Consider the following 23,789-nt stretch of genomic DNA (forward strand, 5'->3'; position numbering starts at 1 on the left):
TGATGGCGTCACTTCCGGCAGATGCTGCCACACCCCGGGGGCGGGACCCAAAGGCCCGGCTCCCCGCCCCAAAGAGGCGGGCGGAACCCAGGGCGGGGCTGCGGCGTTTCCGGCGGGAAGCTTAAGGCGGGACGCACTGGAGTGTGTCGCCGGCAGACGCCCCCGGCGGGCCGCGTCCCGCCATGAAGTTTCGGGCCAAGATTGTGGACGGGGCCTGTCTGAACCACTTCACCCGTGAGTAAGCGGCCGCGTCGGCCCAGGTCGTGGAGAGGAGGGCAGAGTGGAGGGAGGGCGGCCGGGAAGGAGGCAGTGCGCGCGGCTGGGGCCCTGCGAGGAGGGGCGGGGTGGGGCCGAAAGGGATGGGGGCCCAGCCGGAGGCTGGCGGCGGGCGCAGGTGGACGTGAATGGTTCCTAAAACCGGACTTGCCTTGCGTGGCTTTCCTTAAACTGGTCGCCGGCCCCTAAAGACGCAGACCTCTATTTCCACTCCGGTCCCAGAGCGCTCTCCGCCCCTGCCGGCCTAGTCTTGCCCCCTGCAGGACCCAGCGGCCGCAGGTGGGCCCGGAATGAACGAATGCGACCGATCGGCACCAGTTAGCCTCTGAGTCTGGGTTTCTTTCTTCCAGTCCTGAGGGCGGCGGGCGATGCTACCGTGCAGGCCTGTTGAGAGGCTGGCGTGACTTCAGCGGGATAAAGCGGTATTCCCGGTGGGTCGTAGTGTAAACGGGATTTTCTCCACCGGGAAAGCGCACCATGCCGAACTGAATCGGGAGTTCTGCAGGCTGACGTGGCGTCTGGGATACTCGGCCTGCTTCTTAGTGATTTCTTATTTTAACCCTTTGCTATAGGAGTCAGTAACATGATAGCCAAGCTTGCCAAAACCTGCACGCTGCGCATCAGCCCGGATAAGTTGAATTTCATCCTCTCTGACAAGGTGGCCAATGGAGGGGTGAGCATGTGGTGTGAGCTGGAACAGGTGAGTGCCAGCTCCTGAGAGGCCTGCAGACTCCCCCTAAATGCCATTGGGAAGGGCGTACATGTCCCCCCCTCCCGCCCGCCTTTTTTTCCCTTAGGAGAACTTCTTCAGCGAATTTCAAATGGAAGGTGTCTCTGCACAAAACAACGAGATTTATTTAGAGCTAACGTCGGAAAATTTATCTCGAGCCTTGAAAACTGCCCAGAATGCCAGATCTTTGAAAATCAAGCTGACTAATAAACACTTTCCATGCCTCACAGTTTCTATAGAGCTGGTAAGTAGGAAGGGATCGTTTCTTAAACTTCCCAGAAGGAATTAGAAGTTATAAGCCTAGGCATGTTAACGCTATGTGGGAAGCTAATTGGTTTTATTGAAATGAAAGGTCTGTCCTCCTTGTGTTTATTTTTTATTTTTAAGGTTTTTTTTTTTTTTTGCTTTTTTAGGGCTGCACCCACATCATATGGAAATTCCCAGGGCTAGGGGTCTAATCGGGGCTACAGCTGCTGGCCTACACCACAGTCACGCAGGATCCAAGCCGCATCTGCGATTTACACCAGAGCTCATGGCAACGCCATTGCAGATCCTTAACTCTGGATCCTCAACCTCTGAGCGGGGCCAGGGAGCAAACCCGAATCCTCATGGATCCTAGCCACCCAGATCCTCCTTGCATTTAAATGACATTGTTATCATGTACTGTTCAAGTAGGATCCTGCTTTGCCTATGAAATAACACATCTGCATCTTTTTTCTTAGATTTGCATATTCCAGCATCTCCATTTCTTTCTTTCTTTTTTTTTTTTTTTTTTTTTGTATGGTACATGGTTCTTTTTTTTGTTTTTAATTACTCAAATGAATTGATCACATCTGTCATTGTATAATGATCATAACCATCTGATTTCACAGGATTTCCATCCCACAGCCCAGGCACATCCCCCCACCCCCCAGCATCTCCATTTCTTTTACTGGTATTGTCACCCAGTCTAGAAACAGTTGTTTCTCTCCATTTTCACCTTTCAAGTGTTTGTGTGTCCCTCCCTTCTTCCCCTCTTCTGCCATTAACACCTTTTTTTTTTTCTTTTTACAGTCACACTTGAGGCTTTGCAAATTCCCAGGCTAGGGGTCAAATTGGAGCTGTGGCTGCCAGCCTGTGGCACAACCTCAGCAACACCAGATCTGAGCCGCATCTGTGACCCACACCACAGTTTGTGGCAACTCCAGATCCTTAACCCACTGGTAGAACGAGGCCAGGGATCGAACCTGCATCCTTTCAGAGACAACATCAGGTCCTTAACCTGCTGAGCCACAACGGGAACTCCTGTGTACTTTTATTTGATGTGTGAGCACTGCATTTAATTTAGTGCTCTATGGAGGAGGATTCCTTTTCTTCATACTTTTTTCTCAGCTCTTGGCAGTTAGGCAGTTCTTAGAGCTAATCAGAGTATTTCACCTCACAATGTAAGTGTAGTATGGTTCTCCAGATGCTTAAAGAAAAGCAAAATAGCAACATATACTGCTTTTCTATCTTGAAGTGCAGGATATCTTGCTTCATTATGAGTCTCATAGGAGCCTCTGCACATAGACAAGCCTAGTTTTATCCTTCCAGTGCTTTTGCACACTGAGTGTCCCCTGCACACAAAAGGGTCTCTCGGTCCCTTCTACACCCCTTTAAGAGTTGTGTGGTGTCTGAAAAGCCTCACGACTTTACACACGCTGTTCCCCTGCCTGGGAGAACACTGTGCCCCTCGTCCCTATTTTTCTGTGGCTGACAGCTTCTCCTTGTTCTGGTCCGATCTGAAACATCACCTCTCAGAGAAGCTTTTTCTGATCTCCTAGCTAAGAACCTCTTCACATGCTCACCTGGTTGCTGTTTGACTGCAGTAGTGATTGTACATATTGCATCAGCTCACACAGTTTGTGCGTTCTCTTCCTTACTGACCCATGCGTACCGTTGGCACCTCAGGGACTTTATCTTGTTCTTGTTGAGGACACTTCCAGCTCCTAAGAGGACCCAGAGCTGGAACAGCACCCCATTAATATGTGCTAAATGGACTCTGATGAGTGACTTGAGAACATTCTATTAAATTTGGTATCAACTTTTTTTGTCTTTCAGTTCTTTTTTCAAGTTATAAAAATTGTTTAAATTCTTCTCTTGGCAGTTATCCTTGTCAAGCAGTAATCGCATTGTGACACATGACATCCCCGTAAAGGTTATTCCTAGAAAACTGTGGAAGGACTTACAGGAACCTACAGTCCCAGAGGCTGACGTGAGTGATGCCTAGTGTCTCTCCTCACCGCACAGTAAATGGTGTGATTGGAAGTCTCTGATTTCAGTTATAGTCTTGCCGTCTGTTTTATTTAAGAGTTGTGTGGTGTCTGAAAAGCAAGGGGCATTCATTTTTAAAGGATACTCCGGGGGAAGAAGTTGGAATATTTGCCTTTAGTTGCTTACGTAAAACATCTTAAAATAGTGTTGTGTATGACAGAAACACCACGCCCTTTACAGTTAGGAGATAGTCTTGCTCAGTAATGGCGCTTGGAACTAAAGTGGCACGTGGAGGACGTTGCACCTCTCGGGAGCGATGGTCCTTGGCACCAGGGTGCGTTTCTCAGGACTTGGTTTTTTCTTTGTCTTGTAAGGAGTGATGTCCCAGGTGTGTGTAAGGGCCGAAAGGAGAGGCTGTTTTAGATCTTCTGACACAAGCCCGAGAGCCGCTGGAAATGAAGGTGATCCCAAAGGGTCCTTTGCCTCCTGCTCCCAATTCGCTGAAGAAGAGATTGTGAACATACACTGAACGGAGTCGTTACCCGACCTCTCCTGGAAGACATCTACACTGGGAAAAAGCCGGCACTGTTGTATCCCAGTCTGAGCCCTGCCGCGGCGCTGCCCCATGTTTTGCACAGAGTAGGAGAAGGCCAGGTGTGAGCCCCGCAGGGGGCAGCCTCTGCCCGGCTGAGTCTCACTCCCCTAGGGTGTGTACGGGGCATCTCAGCTGCAGGGCTGTAGTCCTAGAACCAGAAGAAAGCCCGCAGGGACGTGGTCGCTGAGGTAACCGGAGGCAGGCAGGAGTTGGTGAAGCTGTAGAGTTTTTATATTTTAAAAACACCTTTTTCAGACAATTTAAAAACAGGATTCCAGGGGTTTTAAGTGTACACATGTTCCAGAGATAACCAGCACTTTTCAGTACTTGGTTGTGTTCTGTTTTTCACACTCCCGGTCTTTCTCGTTGGCTTCATAGGTTAGTATCTATTTACCAGCCTTGAAGACGATGAAAAGTGTTGTGGAAAAGATGAAAAACATCAGCAATCACCTTGTAAGTTCTCATTTCTTCAGAAAGAGCTCCTAAGTGCATGCTTTAAGCTCCGTGTCCTGGGAGGGGCCTCCTCTGGTGGAGGCTTGGTGGCCTCACGTTCAAGTTCTGGGACCTGCGTGGGCCAGAAACGGGTGCTCCTAGAAACCCATTCCAGTGCTTTTCAGCTCTCCTCACTTGTGTTTGCCCTTGTTTCCCATTTATATTTATGGTGTGTTAAGACATTCCACAGTTCTGGCTTTCTTTCCTTCTGTTTTGGATAGAATATTCTCTGTCCTGTCTGAGAACGTGCATGTGTTTTTATGACCACGAATGCTGGCAGTGAGTTGAGTGTCTGTCTACTTGGCACATGTCTCAGTGAGCCTGGGACAAAGAGCCCCTAGAATACATGCCTCTTCCTCCGAGCAGCTCCTAGGCCAGGTGGAGGGGCGGGCTGACTTTCCTGTTGTGCAGGTCTGGTGTCAGGGATGCTGTAATGTGACAGTGATGGGGAATTGTGTGGGTCCTCCTTCACTCCTGGGCCTCTCCTGAGTTCCTCACCCGCCCTCCCCAAAACTCGTTTGAGTATGTTTCGGTCCCCCTGAGGAAGCATCAGCTGTTGCCCTTCACTGTCCCCAGGCCTCGTCACCTGCCACATGGCCACACTTCCTTGCAGAGCCACTCTAGACTCTTCACCCACCCCGCAATGCCAGCTCTTTCCAGAGTCCCCCTCTGCCATTTCACATCCAGCGGCTTCTCTCCCACCTTCCCCTGGGAGAGTCTCACAGTCCCTCGAAATTCCCAGACCGTCTCCCGCTGCCCTGGCTGTAAGCCCCTCTGCTGGGCTGCTCTGCTCAGCACTACATGGTAAGTTACCTGCTAACATCTTAAAACCCCTGTTGAGCCGGCGGCTTCCTGAATAGGGGAGCTGTCTTACCCATCTTTGCGTGGTAGCCGCCCACTGTGGGCTGCCACTTGTAGCGGTTTATAGGTATTGGTGCGTGGACCTGGAATGATATGTAGATTTAGGAGATCTTTGGAATTACAAAAGTTTTGTGAAGCCTAGAAAACGTTTATGGGCTGTTTTGTCTCTGCAGTTGTGTTCACTTAGGAGTGTTTTTCTTTCGTGACTTAATCTTTATGGATTTCATTTTAATTTACAGTCAGCTTCTGGTGGAGCAGTGTGTGCTGTGCAGAACTGGTGTCCTGTGCTGCCCTTGATGTTGATCCAGTTGTCAGGCTGGAAGCTTCCTCTGGGCATATCCTGGGCACCCCCAGAGAGGTTCAGAGAGGCCCGGGAGAGAAAGGGCAGGGCAATTAATTCAAGGATCCAATTGTTTGTTCTTTTGGTCCAGTGGAAATGAGTCAGCAAAGTTGCTTAGATAAAATCATCCATGGTGTTTTTCTCTCCCCTAGAGTGTTTAAAAACAAGTAAGAATTTTGTGGAGTGGCTACTGCAATTTGAAATACTAAACAGAAAGTTTATCGAGCATATGGCAAGTTAGAGTAGGGAGCAGCCCTATAAAGGCAAAAAAAAAAAAAGGACAAAAAAATAAATAAAATAAAGTGAATCGGGAGTTCTTGTTGTGGCACGGTGGAAACAATCATACTAGGAACCATGAGGTTGCGGGTTCGATCCCTGGCCTCGCTCAGTGGGCTAAAGATCTGGCGTTGCCCTGAGCTGTGGTGTAGGTCGCAGACACGGCTCGGATCCCATGGTGGCTGTGGCTGTGGTGTAGGCCGGCAGCTGTTGGTCTGATTTGACCCTTAGCCTGGGAACCTCCTTATGTTCGAGCATGGTCCTAAAAAGCAAAAAAAAAAAAAAAAAGGAAAAGTAAAGTGAATCTAGGACATTCAAGCTGCTTTTTTTTTTGGTCTCACCAGCATTTGGAAGTTCCCAGGCCAGGGATCAAACCCTGTGCCACAGCAGCAACCCAAGCCAATGTAGTGACAACAGTGGAGCCTTAACCTGCTGTGCCACGAGGGAATTCCTCAAACTGCTTTCTTGACTAAATCTTTATATAGAGCTACTGTTTCTCAAAAGTGATGAGAATTTACCGGTAAATATTGAGTGTGCTTATTTGAAACAGCCAGGCCTGTGTCAGGTGTTGGCTTTACAGAGTCCCAGTAAGCAGTCCGGAATATTCACAAGGGTCGCTTTACATGTTTTATGTCAGTCAGGTGTTGTTTCTGTATAGTAGAGTTGGCTTAGCAGCATAACCGTGTATTCCTGAGTGGAGGGGGAGCAGTGCTGAACTGAATACCTCCCATCAGAGGGCGTTTGCTAGGCTATGCAAGGAAGCAGGGAGGACGCTTTCCGTGCAGTATCAAAGCCTTGGATATCAGCTCACCCAAGTTTAAACAATTTTTTTGATTTTGTCTCTAGAATGAGAACTATTGGGAGTTCAGTAATTTGGAGGAACGTGAATGAGGAATACGAGATCCTGTTCCCAGGTGTAGACAGACTTAGCTGTGGCACAGCCCAGAGGAGCAGCGAGTTCATTCTCCACCAGTCTCACCCCTCCTCCCTCCGTGCTGCGCCTTCGGCCCACCTCAGCCCCAAGTGGACCGCCGCCTTTGGCTTTCCACTGGCCGGGTGGCTGTCTTGAATTATTGGTTGAGTAAATGCTGACTTGGGAACTGCCTGGGCTTCCCAAGCACCTGCCAGGCTTAGAAATGGGGAGATGCCAACATCAAAAGTAGTGCAGGGGCATTCCTACTGTGGCGCAGTGGGTTAAAAATCCCACTGCAGTGGCTCAGGTTGCTGCCAAGGCACAGGTTCAATCCCCTGCCCAGCACGGTGGGTTAAAAGATCCGGTGTTGTTGCAGCTGTGGCTCAGATTCAATCCCAGGCTTGGGAACTTCCATATGCCATGGGCGAGGCCATAAAATTAAAAAAAAAAAAAAAAAAAAGTGCAGTAGGCCATGGGCCGATTCACAAAATCTTAGGCCATATCTTGGTACATGTATCTTTCTCTGAACTTCATTTCTAGGTTCTGCCCAGTCCAGAGACCCAGCTGGTTGGTGGAGGGTGGAGGTTGAAAGGAAAGGGCCCCTCGATCCTGGGAGAAATCCGGGGCACTGTTGGGAGTGAGGGGCGACACGGGAGGCCTGGCGTTGGGGGGGGGGGGGGGGCGGGGTCACCAAGCCCAGGTATGCCGTGAATGCAGAGAGCTCAGTGCCCACGGGGCCCTGGACAGTATCTCTGGGCCTCTCCAAATGTGGAAATCTCCCCTCCCAACATCTGACTTTACTTGATAGGTAAACACTTATGTTGCCCTGAAATTCTGAAGGCTTTCTGGTTACGTCGAATTGGTAGTTAAAATAGATGGTTTGGCCCATTTGTAAAAATAAGGCAGTTGGCGAGCTTACAACCTCCGCGTTCCCTGCTGTCCTCCTTGCTCCATTTCACGCCAGTTACATGATGTCCGCAGAGTCAGAGTGCCTGGCAGAGCCCCCGCCACCTCCCCCCCGCCCCCCTTTCCCATTCTCAGGTCTTCCTTCTGCGCTTAGAGGGGCTGCTCTGGGGACTTCTGAGTTCCTGGTTCTCCGGCCTTGTTGTTGCTCTGTCACTGATGCCGTGTGGGACTTGGTGCTGTCAGGATGTACTGGGCTTTGAGGGGGGGCCACCTTGTCACCTAGTTTGTTGGAAGCTGACATCCACTTTGTTTTTTCCCTTTTGCTTTTCCTTCTTAAGACTGTAAAATACTCAATTTGCAGATTATCGAAGCAAACCTAAATGGAGAATTGAACTTGAAAATAGAAACTGAACTAGTGTGTATTACAACTCATTTTAAAGATCTTGGAAATCCTCCGTTAGGTAAGCTTCCCAGTGGGCCTTAACTGTGCTTTTGATAAATCAGTTGTTTCAGATGACACGCCTTCCTCTAGCTGTAGGGCTCTAAATGGAAAATGGTTGAAATTCGGAACAATGCGGTGCTTGGGGAGGGAACGCATAATTGAGGTTGAGTCCCTTGTTGCTGCAGTGTGGTGGGAAGGTCAGCCTCCAGGCATAAGGGGCTCTGCCTCCGCTGGGTGGCTGAAGGACTGGCCTTGCACTCACTCCGCGTGCAGAAGTCTGGGCTGGGGCTGGACAGTGTGCTTGAATTCCTGTTTCTGCTACTAAAGGTGGCAGTTTTTCATCTGAGATGGTATCAGAAATGTACATAACATTTCTTATTTTCTCCTGCTTTAGTCTCTTTGGTACTTAGAAAATTATATTCGCAAATACAAGCTTTTCACACATCATCAGATTTTTTGTCTCATACAAGGTGCTGAGGGACTATGGAATCGGTACAGTAAGCTGTGGCTGAGCGGATGGACTCAGGGATTAGAAGCTGTGCTGCAGAGCACACAGCAGTGGGCAGGCCTTGGAAGCAGTGTTCCAGCAGGGAGCCAGGCAGAGGCCCTGGGGACAGTGCTCACCAGCATGAAAACGGTTCTCGTCATCCGTGGGTTCCCAGGTAGATCTGATAAGGCCCCTGTCAGTTTAAGAATTAAAATTTATTACTGCATGTGCTCTTATTACAGACACACTTGAGCGCAGCATTGAAAGGGCTGGCACTTTATAGTGACGGGCACGCTGCTGGAGCAAAGTGAAATCCGTGTGAATACAGCTTTGATAGCAGCTGCACCGAGTGACGTGTTTTGGCATTCCTCACTTTGTTTGATAATAAAGAAGGGCTTTGATCCTTCCTGCAGTGGAGAGGACAGTTCCTTTCATTCCACTTTATCATGAGAGGCCTTCCTTCCGCTGTGTATGTTTCTAATCGATAACCAGCTTCTTTGACCTGAAGGAGGACATCGGGTCATGTTCAGATCCCTGTAAATGAGGATTCCCTGGAAATTAGCATAGTGTTTTGAGGAGTGAGCACTTCAGTGTTTGCTTAGCGAATGATTCCTGAGTATCATGCAGTACCTCAGGCTGCCCGAATCAGTGGTAACGCTAAGGCGTCTACTTAACTAAACAGTCACTGTGCTGTCTCTGGGCTCCCTGTTCCACCTAAAGATAATTGTATTTTAAAATGTTCTGTCATTTTAGCTTCTGAAAACACTTCTCAAGATGGAAACTCAGAACAAATGGCTGAAGTGCAAATAGATATTAGGAAGCTCTTACAGTTTCTTGCTGGACAACAAGTAAATCCTACAAAGGCCACATGCAGTAAGTTTGCATTTTGATTTGTTTTTCATATTTCAGATACTTTAATCAGTTGTAGTCTTCACAAGCTGTATGCAGTCTCGTAAAAGCCACAAAACAGCTCAGGCACGTGGACTCCAGTTTCTGGGGTATTGGGTGTTTTGAGTATTCATGGCTACAAAAACACCTGCAAGGACTCTTGGCTCCTAGAGGCCTGCAGCCATAGTGCATGGAGATGGGCCTGGGCTGCCTCGTCTGGCGTCACATGGGGTCTGCATCAGGAGAGCAGCCCCAGGGGCCTGCCCAGCCCAGCCTGGTTGTGTTAATCCAGTGTTAACCTGTGCGGAGTCCCTGACGCCATTGGGCTTGGATTTAAGTTCCCATCTCAGTGCGTTTGTTCCCTTCCTCTGTCTAAACATGACCTTTTCATTTATCTTTATCCTGTATCTTGTCATCCATGCTTCCTCTCGACTCCTGATTGATTGATTGATTTGCTTTTTTTAGGGCCATATTCACAGCATATGGAAATTCCCAGGCTAGCGGTCAAATCAGAGCTGCAACTGTCAGCCTACGCCACAGCCACAGCAATGCGGGATCTGAGCCGTGTCTGTGACCTACACCATAGCTCATGGCAGTGCCTGATCCTTAACCCACTGAGCAGGGCCAGAGATTGAACCCGTGTCCTCATAGATACTAGTTGGATTTGTTTCCACTGCACCACAATGGAAACTCCTACTCCTGATTTTTAACAGTGGTTTTTAACGCTAGTCTCTGGATTCTGGTTGGCCTGTCTTTCTCAGTTTCACACCTGCTTCGTCACCCTTCATTCCTTGATCATATGAGGAAGGGCTCACTTGCTGAGAATTTTTCAAGGCTCTGTTTCCTTGCTGTCGAGATCACAGCCGTTGAAAGCAAACTGTGGCCTTGCTTGCAAGTGACACCAGATGCGTGTGAACTCCCAGCCTGAGCACTCAGCCTCCAGTGAACAGAGCTGAGAAGGGTGGCCCAGGATGACTGGTAATCATCAGATGGTCAGCACTCTGTAGAGAAGGATTAGAAAATTCTAGATGGCTCTGTTAAAGGGAGGGGAGCAGCATGAGTGCAGGAGGAAGGCATTAGGTGTGGAGAGAGCCCAGGAGGAGGGTCGGAGAACCCTGTCGGAAAAGGAGCAGTGAGAGCCCCTGGATTCCGGGGTCGTGCTGCGAGGTGCCAGATCCACCTGCGCTGCATCTTGAGCAGCTGTGGTGTGGGTGCTCCTAGGGCTGAGGGAGCAAGGTCCTCGTAGGTTTCAGCCAGTGCTTCCCAAATTGTCAGCGTGGACACCCATCACCGGGGCCTTGTTAAGTGCTGATGCCTCTTCAGAGCCTGGAGTCTGTCCTCGGAAAAAGCTCCTAGTGATGCCCCATGCAGGTCCTTGGCAGCCACCCCTCCCGTCTGCATAGTGGAAGCGTGGGGAGGGGTGTGGCCCCAGCTGCGCTGCGTCAGGCCTGAGCCTGCATCCCAGCGGCTCCTGACTCAGAAAGGTGACTGGTGCACCCAAATGTGGCAGAGAGGGGGACCGGCAGATGAGGGCAGCCAGAGCTGACTTTCTCACACCGTTTCTTTCGCCCCTGGACCTCCTTTTCTGCCAGCAGTTCTGTCCTTGGGGCATCGTCTCCAGGTGTTGGCTCCACTGCCTCTGTCAGCACTTCTCCTGAGTCGTGTCCTTCTGCTGGTCCTCGGGGTCCCCTCCCCACCTTCCCTCCTCCTGGGACTGGTCTCTGCAGCCAGGCTCGGCTCTCGGTCCGCCCTTCCCCTCACCACCTGGCTTGATCTGCTTCGGCCAGCTCTCCTCAGGGGTGGCCTGCCCCGCAGCTAGCTCACCTGCCCCGGCGGCATGACCTCCCCTGGCTCGCTGCTCTGTGTCCCAGGCCCAGGGCCTTGGCACCGCCCCAGCCTCGGAGGCTGCCTCCTGCACGTCCCGCAGCTGGCTCAGGCTGTGCCGGGGGAGGGGGAGGGAAACGCTGCCTGCCCCAGGCACGTTGTCCGGGGTCGGGGAGGTTCTGGGAAGTCTGCCCTGTGCGTTTTTCACCGGAGACCTCAGCAGCTTCCTGGGGGCAGTCTGTGGGTGAGCTGGCGCCCCGTGGTATCCCAGGGGCTGGTGGACAGATGGGGGAGGCCGTGTGCCTCCAGGGGCGATGCGGGGAGAGGCTGCGGCAGCCTTGCGAGGGGAGAGCGTGTTGCTGGAGCAGGTCTGTACAGCAGAGGCTTCTTTTCCCCCAGATATCGTGAGTAACAAGATCGTCCACTTTGACCTGCTCCACGAAGACGCTTCCCTGCAGTACTTCATCCCCGCGCTGTCATAGCACCCCCTCCCTGGACGGGGCCCGGGACCTGGGTCTCAGCCCGAAGCAGTGGGTGATGTCTGCTAAGTCATTGTCTCTGTCCTCACAGCCATCCGGTGTGTTTTTACTTTTTCCTTCTATAATATTTTAACTAGAAATTGAATTAATGAAATACAGTAGGATATATATTTCTTTATATTTCTTCTTTGTTCTGTCTGCTTTGTTTTGCCGCTAAGAGATTGAAAGGATAAAATTTATTTTTTTCAGACTTTAAACTTTCTTATTGAAGTTGTGAACATTCTCCTGTATTTAGAATTGGTGTGGTAATCAAAATTGGCAAAAATAAGAGTTCCCGTCATGGTGCAGCAGAAACAAATCCGACTAGGAACCATGAGGTTGAGGGATCGATCCCTGGCCTCACTCAGTGGGTTAAGGATCCGGCATTGCTGTGAGCTATGGTGTAGGACACAGACATGGCTCAGATCCTGTGTTGCTGTGGCTGTGGTGTAGGCTGGCAGCTGTAGCTCCGATTAGACCTCTAGCCTGGGAACCTCCATATGCTGCAGGTGCGGCCCTAAAAAAAAAAAAAAAATGGCAAAAATAATGTTTGTTGGGCGTGACATTTTTGTCTCCAAGGCCCTGTCTCCAGCTCAGCATGTTGTAGGGGACAGACCTGGAGCCCTTAAGTTTCCATGCACTTGCCTGTCCTGGGCCATCACTTGGAGACTCTCCTTTCACCGCGGTCACCCAGAGCGTCAGTGGGTGTCTGGCTGTATATAGCGTGTGGAGTCTTGATGTGACATCCACGAGTCGGCCCCTGGTGGTGCTGTGAGAGCTGGTCCAGCTGACCCAGCTCTCGAGGCCCTTGCTCCTCCAGTGCCTTCCTGAGGCCAGTGTGGTCCCAGGTTGTAATCCTTATAATTCTTCCTTCCCCATCGCAGTGGATCTGTCGTTCTCCTGTATTTACAGGAGAAACAAGAAGTTTCAGCCAGTGTCTGTGTTCAGCAATGAGATGATGTTTCTGTCTGGGTGTCATGGCTGATATGGGTGCTGGTGGGTCAGCTTTCTCATTTTTCATCGTAATTCCTATTTTGAGTGAGTCTCACCTGTCCTCTGGAGGCGGACATCATAAACATGACCTTACCGTCACCACACCAGCTTGAAAAACAAGGCAGTTGCTTCGGGTAAAAGGAAGAAGTGGAACAACAGCCACACTGAAAAATTATTTTATGTATTTTCCTATTATTTGGTAAAACCACTGTTTTTGAATGACTCCTCCAATGTTTACTAATGTTAGTTTAAATGGGATGTAATATTTTGTTAAACTAACACTTTTAAAATCAGAGTCAGAATATCCTTTGAATTTTTTTTTTTTTTATGGCCGCACCTGCAGCATATGGAAGTTTCCAGACTAGGAGGTTGAATTGCCCTACACCACAGCTACAGCAATGCAGGATCTGAGCCGAGTCTGTGACCTACACCACAGCTCATGCCAGTGCCAGATTCTTAACCCACTGAGCAAGGCCAGGGATCAAACCCACCTCCTCATGGACACTAGTTGGGTTCTTAACCTGCTGAGCCAGGAGCTCCTCATTTGAATTCGAAGTCTTCCCTTTATGGCTTATAGCAAAATTAATTCTAGCTATAGTGATAAAACATAAAAATCATGACGTACAATGAAGCAATACCTGAAAATAGTTGAATGAAACTTAGATTTCTGTTAAGATGTGCTCGTGACGTACCAGCCTGGAAGATTAGTTCTTCCTGATTATTCCAGTGATGGTTTTCGGTGTATGATGAAGATAGTGTAAGATAATCTCCTCACCTGCGTCACACAGGGCGCCCTCAGTTTTCAGCCCTCCGTCGTCCAGGTGTCAGACACGCAGGCCTTGTGCGGAGGACGCAGGCAGGGCCTGGGCAGATCAGAGCAGCACAGACATTCTGAGGCTTGATTTGGCAGAGTAGGTTAATAGCTGATGGCAGGGCTGGGATTAGAATCAAACCAGACATAATTTCCCTCACCCCATATGGTTTTTTTTGTTTGTCTGTTTGTTTTTTAAAGTCTCGCTTTATTATTATTATTGTCTTTTTGACTTTTTCTAGGGCCACTCCCTCGGCACATGGAGTTCCCAGGCTAGGGGTCGAATTGGAGCTGTAGCCACCTGCCCACACCAGAGCCACAGCAACGGGGTCCGAGCCGCGTCTGCGACTTACACCACAGCTCAGGGGAACGCCAGATCCTCAACCCATTGAGCAAGGCCCGGGATCGAACCCGCAACCTCATGGTTCCTAGTCGGATTCATTAACCACTGCGCCACGACGGGAACTCCCCTCACCCCATATAGTTAAGTAAACCTGATTTGATGGTTTTCTGGATGGCTCAAGGTTTTCTCTGGGTGGGTGTGGCCAAGGGGGCCTTCTGAGTTGGAGTTGAGGCGCTGGGGTCTCTTGCTGATTGTTGGTGAGACTTGCTGCTTTGTGTTTGCCTCGGCCTCCGCCTCCCACAGAGCTGTTGAGCGAGGGTGGCCCTTCTTCCCGCACTGCTGGGAGCTGATGGAAACTGCAGCACGGGGCAGCAAGCAGTGCTGCTTCTCTGCACAGTTTGCCAAAGCAAGGTCGCTGGGCTAGGTCATAGCAGTTTAGTCCATTTAGAGGAAGGAATATAACTTAAAAAATTAACTTATTTCAAGACTGACATCTCAAAGTGTTGAGCTTGCTTGCTTTCTTTCTTTTTGTCTTTTTAGGGCCGCATTCGAGGCACATGGAGGTTCCCAGGCTAGGGATTGAATTGGAGCTGTAGCTACCAGCCTATACCACAGCCACAGCAACACGTGATCCGAGCCATATCTGTGACCTACACCACAGCTCGCAGCAATCAGATCCTCACGGAGCGAGGCCAAGGATCGAGCCTGTGTCCTCATGGATGCCGGTTAGATTCGTTTCTGCTGAGCCACAGCGGGAGCTCCAGAGGGTTGAGGTTTCTTTGTAAATAGCTTTCTGGCTTTTAGGGACACCCTTCGACGGTGCTCGTGTAAGACTCAGCCGTGTGGAGGGCTGTCCTTGGTGGCCATGCTCAGACCCAGGTCGCTTTGGGAACCACGTCTGGAGCTCAGTCTGTGCAGGGTCAGGGGTGTTTAAGAATCCCTGATCCCCAGCGGGCAGAGACTGTCCGAGCTCCTGGTCATCCTCCCTACGGGGCCACTTACCCACCACAGTCCCCAGGGCCTGGTGGGGGCAGTCCTGGACTGCGGCCTCAGCGTCAGCCCTGGGCTGGAATCCCGGCCCTGCTGCAGGAGCAGCAGGGGTGTCGCGGTGCCCACGTTCTTGGTGGGTGTGGCCCAGTGAGCAGAGCATGGTTTTGAAGGGCTGCAGGTCTGCCCTTTTATGCGGATTCTAATGGGGGTTTGCAAGGAGGCTTGGGCACTTTTCTGTGTTTTTACAGCTGCTTCTCAGTGCAGGAGGGACGAACCGTCTCTTTGACTGTTAGCCTCCGTAACGAGACGACCAGGGGAAGCATGGGCCCATCAGCCACTGCCGTGGGAGTGTGGACTCTGCGTGTGCACCTTCTTCAGAGTCCAGTCTGGTGTGGGTGACGTATGAAAGCCTTCAGAAAGGTGTGTGCCCTTTGCTTTAATACTCCTTTTAGGAATTTACACACACATTCACATATTCGAAGGTGTTTGAGGGTCTCTGATGTGGCGCAGTGGGTTGATGATCCGGCTTGTCGCGGTGGCATTCCAGTTCAGTTCTCGGCCTGGCACAGCGGCTTAAGGATCTGGTGTTACCACAGCTGTGGCTGGAATTCCGTTCCTGGCCCAGGAACTTCCACATGACTCTGTATGGCCCAAAAAGAAAAAAAAAGAGTCTTTTATACAGTTCTACTAAAAAAACATGAAATAGGGGGGATTGGTTAAACAATCTGTAGTTTGATACAGTGTTTCATACTCTAAGAGTAATGTTACAGAAAAAAATGTACTGATAATGCAAAATGTCTGTGACTTCCAGTTAAGTTACAAAAAGCAGATCAGGCTTTCGTGTGTACCGTCTGATCCCAGTTTGGAGAATAACAATGTACGTGTGTGCGTGATAGAAAAAGATTGGGAAAATAGGTACCAGCATTTAAACTTGGTTATTTCTGGATGTTTGATTTCAATTTTTGTAAACTTAGGTATTTTCTAAAACTTTTATACTTGGCTTTGTAACGAAAATAAATCATTTTTATGGGACTGAGTAATACTTATTATTTGAATGCAGTACATCATCAGCTGGCAATTATAGTTTCCTAAATATTGGACTTGAGACTTAATTTTCACAGCACATCCTCCGAAGCAGCTCGTGACAGGGCATCACCAGTTTCTGGAGCCTGCGGTCTTACCAAACGGGAACGAAGCATCAGTGTGACTTGGGGGTGTTTGGTGCCTCTGTTCCTAGTGATGCAGGCAGACCTCCCTTCAGACTGGACGTGTTGGAAACAACCAGGAGACAGTGGTGGCTCAAATTCAGCTCTGCAGGGGGAGCTTAGCGGGGCCATCTGCCAGGGACCATGGCGTTGTCCTGAATCAGCCTTGCCCTGCAAATGCAGGGTTCGACTTTTGTCACGTGGTCTGGATTGATGTAAATGCAGAGCTTTCTAAGGACGACTTTTATTCATGTTTTAGGATATCAATTCTATAAAATAATACGTTTGGTGTGGCTTTAAATGTGTGTTTGGTTGTTCTTCCGGTTCCTTAAGGTATAAAGTTAGGTGTTGATTTGAGATCCTTATTTTTAATGTAGGCATTTAAAGTTCCACGTTTCCCTTTTTCTGCATCTCCTAAGTTTTGGCGCCTTCATTCATTTCCAAGTATTTTCTAGTCTCCACTGATTTATCCTCTGCCCCGCTGGTTGTTCTAGAGTGTGTTGTATAATCTCTGTATGTTTGGGAATTTTCCATTTTTCTTCTGCTGATGAATTCTGACTTCATCTGTTGTGTTCAGAGAAGATATCTTACTTTATGTGATACTTATCTTTTAAAGTCTACTAAGACCTAAGGTACAGTCTCTTGGAGAATGTCCCCTGTGCTCTTGAGCAGAATGCGTCCCTGCTGTTAAGTAGGGTGTCCCCTGCATGTGACGTCTACTTAGTGCCTGGTACGTGTGAGGCCTGGTGAGTCTGGTTGGTTTGCTCTGTTTTTGGCTCTCTGTTCCCTCGCCTGTATTCTGTCTTGTTTTCTATCCATCACTGAGAGTTGGGTGTTAAAACTGCCCGACACCAGGCAGCGATCAGGGCTGTCTGCGAAGGTGGCGGCCCAGACTTCAGGAGTCCAGCTGGGCAGCACAGGACCTTCCTGCCCCATCTTGGGAGGGTGCACACGGACCACGGACACACCACGGGAGAGAGCTCCTGAGGCCAAAACCATGGCACACGCTCTGAGGACGCCTGCATTTTATATTCCTGCACAGTTGAACCTGATGGCGGGTGATGAAGTGACGGACAGGCAAAGCCCTTAGCTCCGGTCCTTAGAGGATGGCTGGAAGTGTCCCCTGACACGACCTGTGCTTTACAATAGTAGGAAGTAGGGGACGAGTGGAAAGGCAGGAAAACTGGCAGATTTCTTTCCTCATTTCTAGCAGAGTAAAGCACAGAAGAGTGGGAAGGAAGCGTGAGGTGGGGTGCAGAGTGGAGACAGGATAGTCAGGCACAGGTGGGCCAATAATGAGCCTGTAAGGGTCGCCGCAGGGAGGCTCAGCATTAGGCTTTTTTAACTGTGCGCCTAAAAATGCTGTGTGGAATTTGCCTTGAGGTGGGCACAGACCCATCCTCACTCTAGTCTGTTCTACAGTCCACTTACCCTTTGAAACACAGGTGTCTTTTACGTGGCACACACCCTGATGGCTTTGCCCCTTTTTTCTTTTTTAGGGCCGCACCCGCGGCATATGGAGGTTCCCAGGCTAGGGGTCCAATTGGAGCTACAGCTGCCGGCCTACCCCACAGCCACAGCAACGCCAGATCCAAGCCACGTCTGCGACCTACACCCCAGCTCACTGTAACGCGGGATCCTAACCCACTGAGCAAGGCCAGGGATCAAACCAGCAACCTCATGGTTCCTAGTCGGGTTCATTTCCACTGCGCCACGACAGGACCTCCCCTGATGCCTTTTACTTGTGTGTCTCACACCCACTTGTTTTGTGGCAATAGGTCAGAAAATGGGACTGACAGACCGTGGAAGAGAGCGCCGTGGGGGGAGAGGGGGTGTTGTGGGAAGAAGCAAGGCAATACCTCTCCAGCCCACAAGGGGGCGAGCTAAGAGGGAAATGGCCGAAAGGAAGGCGGCCCCTGTCCAGTGCGAGGGAGGAGAGGTAGAGGCTACCAAAAACCTCCTGACTGGCCCCACCAGAGTGGTCCCGAAGGGAAGGTGCTTGTTTCATCGCAGAAGGAATCAGAAACAAGACGGAAGTGGAGAAAGCAAAGTGAGGATTTATTTACGTGAGCAGTTCACCTCTTTGGCACGCTGGCTATGAGGGGCATTCAAATGAATAGGTGGAATATTCACTGAGAAGGGGGGAGTTGGGCATCGTCTTCCTTAATTTTCCTTCCAGCCGCAGCTTCTCGAAGGGAGGAGGGATTTTGGTCCTTGTTCACTGAGGTGTCATGGTGTGGACGCTGATTTTATGGTAGTGAGGACATGTTTCATATCCACCCCAGTACCTCACAGTGCTCGGTGTTCTTTGAGATATGAGCCCTATTTTAATCCCGTTAACATCTCTCCCCCAGATCCAGTGTCTTCTACCTACACTTCCGTCTGCAGCAGGGAGTTAGGCTTGGTTATACTGGCGTAACAGCCCCCAAGTCTCAGTGGCTCAGAGAAGCTTTTCCCTAATTTAGGTGCCTCTTGTGGGTCGGGTGGGAGGGAGTGCTGATCCTCTGTCAGCCAAACTCAGAACCGCGGGCTGAAGGGGATGCCGTCAGTCATCGCCGCAGTTGCTGGGGGTGGAGACTAGAGAGGAGTCACACACTGGTTCGGGGCGATTTCTCCTGGAAGTGCCACTTCTCCCCGCCTCCACCAGCCAAAGAAAGTGGCGTGGTCACGCCCAGCTCTAAGGAGATGGAAGAGTTCAGACGAGTCCCTGAAAGAAGACTTGGAAATATTGGGTGAATGGCTTTAATAACTGTCACAAAGGCAGTGTGTATTTCCATACACCCCAAGCAGTCAGCCTCCAGATGCCAGGCCTTCCTGCAAAGTTTTAGGATTTCTTGTGTGAAGCCGTGTGGCCAGTGCAATCTCCAACAAAGAACATCTCTTGGGGCGACAATAGTTACAAGCTCTGGCTTTAAACTCAAATGTGCATTTGGGCCTGGGCATACAATAGCTGCATGATTTCTGACAAGATTCTGTTTTATTTAATTTATTTATTTATTGGTCTTTTTAGGGCCATACCCACAGCATATGGAGGTTCCCAGATGAGGGGTCGAATCAGAGCTGTAGCCACTGGTCTACACCACAGCCACAGCAATGCCAGATCCAAGCCACATCTGTGACCTACACCACAGCTCACGGCAACACTGGATCTTTAACCCACTGAGCGAGGCCAGGATCAAATCTGCGTCCTCACTGATGCGAGTCAGATTTGTTTCTGCTGAGCCATGACGGGAACTCCTCTGAGAAGTTTCTCAATGCCTCCTGCCTCCGCTTTCACATTTGTAAAATTAGGAAAGTGGTGCCAACTGAAGGGTTCAGAGTCCTTACAGAAGAATATCAGTAAAGGCACTGCTAGCAAAGGTGTAAAAGCAGAGTGTAAGGAATCTCAAGGAATGATGCTGCAGTGCAGGTAAGTAACGGGGCAGGACCACCATCTCCCTGGGCCTGAGCTGGCACCTCTGCCAGGACTCAACCTCAGACAGAAAACTTCGTAAAGTTTGGGATCTGCCAGTTGCTGCAACTTTGGGTCAAGCGTCACACTAGCCCACATCGGCCTGCGGAGCAGTGTGTAACCGCTGACAAGCCAACAGGAAGTCAGAAGGCAAGAGCCTGTAGTCAGTTTATGTCCAAGGTCAGCCTCCTGGGCACTGACCGTGTAAAACGGGCTGAGACCAGTCTGCAGAGGCAAGCAGAAGATCAGCCACTGTGTTTTGTGACACAAGTATGAAAGCAAGCATGAACCTTTTGTTGTTGTTTTTTTTTAATTACTATTTTTTGCTTTTTTAGGGCCACACCTGCGGCATGTGGACATTCCCAGGCTAGGGGTCTAATCGGAGCTTCAGCTGCCAGCCTACACCCTAGCTCATGGCAATGCTGGATCCTTAACCCACTGAGCCAGGCCAGGGATCGAACCCGCAACCTCATGGGTCCTAGTTGGATTCATTTCTGCTGTGCCACGACGGGCCCTCCTTAAATCAGTTTTGGTTTCAGTGCTTGTGATTGGTCTGTTCATATTTTCTGTTTCTTCCTGGTTCAGTCTTGGAAGATTGTACCTTTCTAAGAATGTGTCCATTTCTTGGTGTTGTCCATACTTCTTAGTTTGTTCTAGTCTCTTATGATCCTTTGTATTTCTGTGGAGTCAGTTGTAACTTCTCCTTTTTCATTTCTAATTTCATTGATTTGAGCCCTCTCTGTTTTTTGTTTTTTGTGATGAGTCTGGTTTATCAATTTTATTTATCTTTTCAAATAACTTAATTTCAATTGACCTTATTTGTTTTCTTTGGCTCTATTTCATTTATTTCTGCTCTGATCTTTATGATTTTTTTCCCTTCTATTCCCTTTGGGTTTGTTCTTCCTCTAGTTGTGTCAGGTCTAAGGTTTATGTATTCAGCAATAAGCCTTAAAAATTCTAATGTATAATTATTTTCTCTAACCCAAGAAACATGCAAGCTGGTAGGATATTAAATGAAGATGAAAGTAATTTTTTAAATTAAAGTGTGGCCTATTTAAAATAGTGATGCTTAGCATTAACCTCAGTGATAACATCTATTCCAGATGTGACCAAGGGGCAGAGAGAGTAAGACCATAGGGTGACAGCTGCATTCTTTAAAAAAGTATTTTCTCATTTAAAAAAGCAATGCTTTTCCATCTGTTGGGATGCTTTCTGCTGCAATAACAGAAAACTCCCATCTAACTGGCTTGAATAATGTCTCATACCAGGAGGGAGAATCAGTTACTCTTGTATAGTCTGTCCTGAGGTAGGATGCCTTCAGGGGTGGTTAAGTGGCTCAGTGACGCTATTAAGGACCCAGATTGATTTTTTGTTGGTGGTGGTTTATTTGTTTTTGCCGTGCATTCTTTGGTGTTGGCTTTTGTAGTAAGATTTGCGCCACGTCGTTCTAGGATGGCTCACTACAGCCATTGGAGCGTGCTGATAGAAAACATTCCTGCTGAAGGACTATTTGAGAGGGCCAGCCTTCCTGGACCAGTAGCCACATCACTCAGTCTCTGCTTCTCAGGTCTCACTGCCTTCTCCTTTCTGTGTGTCTGAAATCTCCTGTTTCCCTTTTAAAAGGATGCATCTGATGGTTCTGGTGGTGGTAAAAATAAACTTTACATTCATGAGATCCAGGACAACCAAACTATAAGTTTTCTTTGGCATCTTACCTTATTCATCTGGATGGACTGCATTGGGCTTTGTCCCTGCTTTTGTTAACCCTATGCCAGGAGAAGAATGAATCCCCATACTCAATGGGACCAAGTACAGAGAGAACAAATCTTAGTGAGTCCTCAGTTCTTTTCAAGAACTGAAGCCTCCATATGAACTCTGGGTATATATAGTTTACTAAAAATAATAATAAAAGAACATAGACGTTCTGCCCAAACAGATAGAATTCCATGGTATTCATATTGCCAGGGAAATAGTACAGGGCTAGAAGAAATTATCGCAACGAGTCACTCCTACCCTTGCCAGTTTTTTTCCTGACAAATGGAGAGAGACAAGATTTAAAATAAGATTTAAAATGCGTATATAATAAGGATTAACATCCTCAAATGGAGTCACTTGTAGGAATGTAATATTAACAATTATCTCAAAAGACAACACATCAAAGATTTTGATTAAGGGACCCCAAGTGACCTCCCCCAGAAAAAGGACTTTTTTTTTTTTTTTTTTTTTTGCGATTTCTTGTGCTGCTCCCACGGCATATGGAGGTTCCCAGGCTAGGGGTCGAATTGGAGCTGTAGCTGCTGGCCTACACCAGAGCCATAGCAACTCGGGATCTGAGCCACGTTTGTGACCTACATCACAGCTCACAGCAACGCGGGATCCTTAACCCACTGAGCAAGGCCAAGGATCGAACCCAAAACCTCATGGTTCCTTGTCGGATTCGTTAACCACTGAGCCACCATGGGAACTCCAGGACTTTTTTCTTTATTATTTTTTTCATGGTCACACCTGTGGCATATGGCAGTTCCTGGGCCAGGAATTGAATCCAAGCCACAGCTGTGACTTATGCCACAGCTGCAGCAGCGCCAGATCCTTTAACCCACTGCTCCAGGCCGGAGATTGAACCTGTGCAATGATCTGAGCAGCTGCAGTTGATTCTTAACTCACTGTGCCACAGTGGGAACTCCAGAAGAAGGAGCTTTGATTTGAGAAGCCTGCTCACTCCTCCCTCCCGCTTTTTTTTGTCTTTTCCTTCTTGCTCTTTTCCCTCCCTTCCCTCCTTCCTTCTTGCCCTCACTTTTTCTCCCTTTCTCTCTCTTTTTCCTGTCCTTTTTCTTTCTTTCCACTAGAAATTATTTTAAGTTTTTATAGCCCAATATTTAAATTTCAGTCAAGATGTTACCCAAGAAATAAAGGAAAGTAAATATAATTCTTGTCTCATATCCAAAGGTCCCTAAGCGAAATAATCTGTAAAACACCCAGGTTAGCAAGTAAACTGTAATTACATTCTTTTTTGTGAAGATTCTTTCTCTCTCTCTCTCTCTCTTTTTTTTTTTTTTTTTTTTTCCATGCCCCCAGCATGTGGAAGTTCCAGGGCCAGGGTCAGAACCCGATCCACAGCAGTGACCGTGCCGGTTCCTTAACCCACTGAGCCAGCAGGGAACTCCAGGATGCTTTCTCTTCTAACCCAAGCTCTCCCCAGCGAAGAGCTCCTAAATGCATTGGCAGTGAAGCACACTGTCTTCTTCCCTGAGCAAGTCTTTACAAACGCCCCGAGGTCACAGTGCCACTCGCTGCACCCAGACCTACACAGGTCCTGGCCGATTCCTGGAGCTGGACATCAAGAACAGTGGAGAAGGAAGGGGCGGGAAAGGTTAGACTTTTTTGAAGTAAGAGATTCGGGGGTGAAGCAGAACGGAGGGAAGGAGCCAGGGACTTTGGTACAGTGTGTAATCCACGCGTCCCTCAGCAGCACCGCAGGCAGACACGTCGGGGCGTGACTACGGATTTCAGGATTAGCAGCAAAAGTATTTGTTGGTTCCAAGACTTCAGCTCATAGTTTCTCTGGGATTCTTCTAGCACTTCCTGTCCTCCTTTTCCCTCACAGTGTCCCCGGGGCTCCCGGACATGGCCCCAGCACAGCACAACCACCGAACTGTGAAGTGACGCGCCCACGGATGTCACACGCACAGTACAGAGCTGGGCCCTGCCGTGGTGCTGCCAGCGTTCCTGTCGTGGCTCAGTACTTAACGCACCTGACTGAGGTATCCACGGGGACACAGGTTCAATCCCTGGCCCCGCTCAGTGGGTTAAGGATCTGGCTGTGAGCTACACCGGAGCTGTGGTGTAGGTTGCAGATGAGGCTCGGATCCTGCATTGCTGTGGCTGTGGTGTAGGCTGGCAGCTGTAGCTCCAGTTCAACCCTTAGCCTGGGAACTTCCGTATGCTGCGATGCAGCCCTAAAAAGCAAAAACCAAAACAAAACAAAAAAGAAACAAGCTTTAAATCTATTGACATCTGTGATCACACACACACACACACACACACACACACACACACACACACACACACACACACAATTCAGCTGAGGACCTCCCAACTTTCCCGTGTTTGAATAGACACCCAGCCCTTTTTGGATCATCATTTTCCAATCGTGAATTGAGTTCCACAAAGCAAGACATTGCACAAATGACCTCCCAATACGCGAGTGTCGCAGGGA

General features: G+C 49.1%; 1 protein-coding gene across 27 annotated transcripts; it reads left to right on the plus strand.

The window, feature by feature from the left end:
* Positions 1-105: 105 nt before the first annotated feature.
* Positions 106-15,949, plus strand: HUS1 (HUS1 checkpoint clamp component). 27 transcript variants are annotated; one of them, XR_014833084.1, is made up of 10 exons: positions 106-234; positions 849-976; positions 1,074-1,250; positions 3,132-3,239; positions 4,212-4,286; positions 4,902-5,129; positions 7,960-8,082; positions 9,304-9,423; positions 11,662-11,839; positions 15,166-15,949. XR_014833084.1 is itself a non-coding variant. In NM_001136511.1 (9 exon segments), coding segments are annotated over 9 exon segments (864 nt in total). In that variant the 5' UTR covers positions 110-182; the 3' UTR covers positions 11,745-11,919.
* The last annotated feature ends 7,840 nt before the right edge of the window (positions 15,950-23,789 follow it).

This window comes from Sus scrofa, chromosome 18 (genome assembly GCF_054392235.1).
Source record: "Sus scrofa isolate SSC_HxYL_T2T_F1_AM1 chromosome 18, Sscrofa_HxYL_maternal_Yorkshire_Landrace_v2.0, whole genome shotgun sequence".
In the NCBI taxonomy this organism is placed as follows: Eukaryota; Metazoa; Chordata; class Mammalia; order Artiodactyla; family Suidae; genus Sus; species Sus scrofa.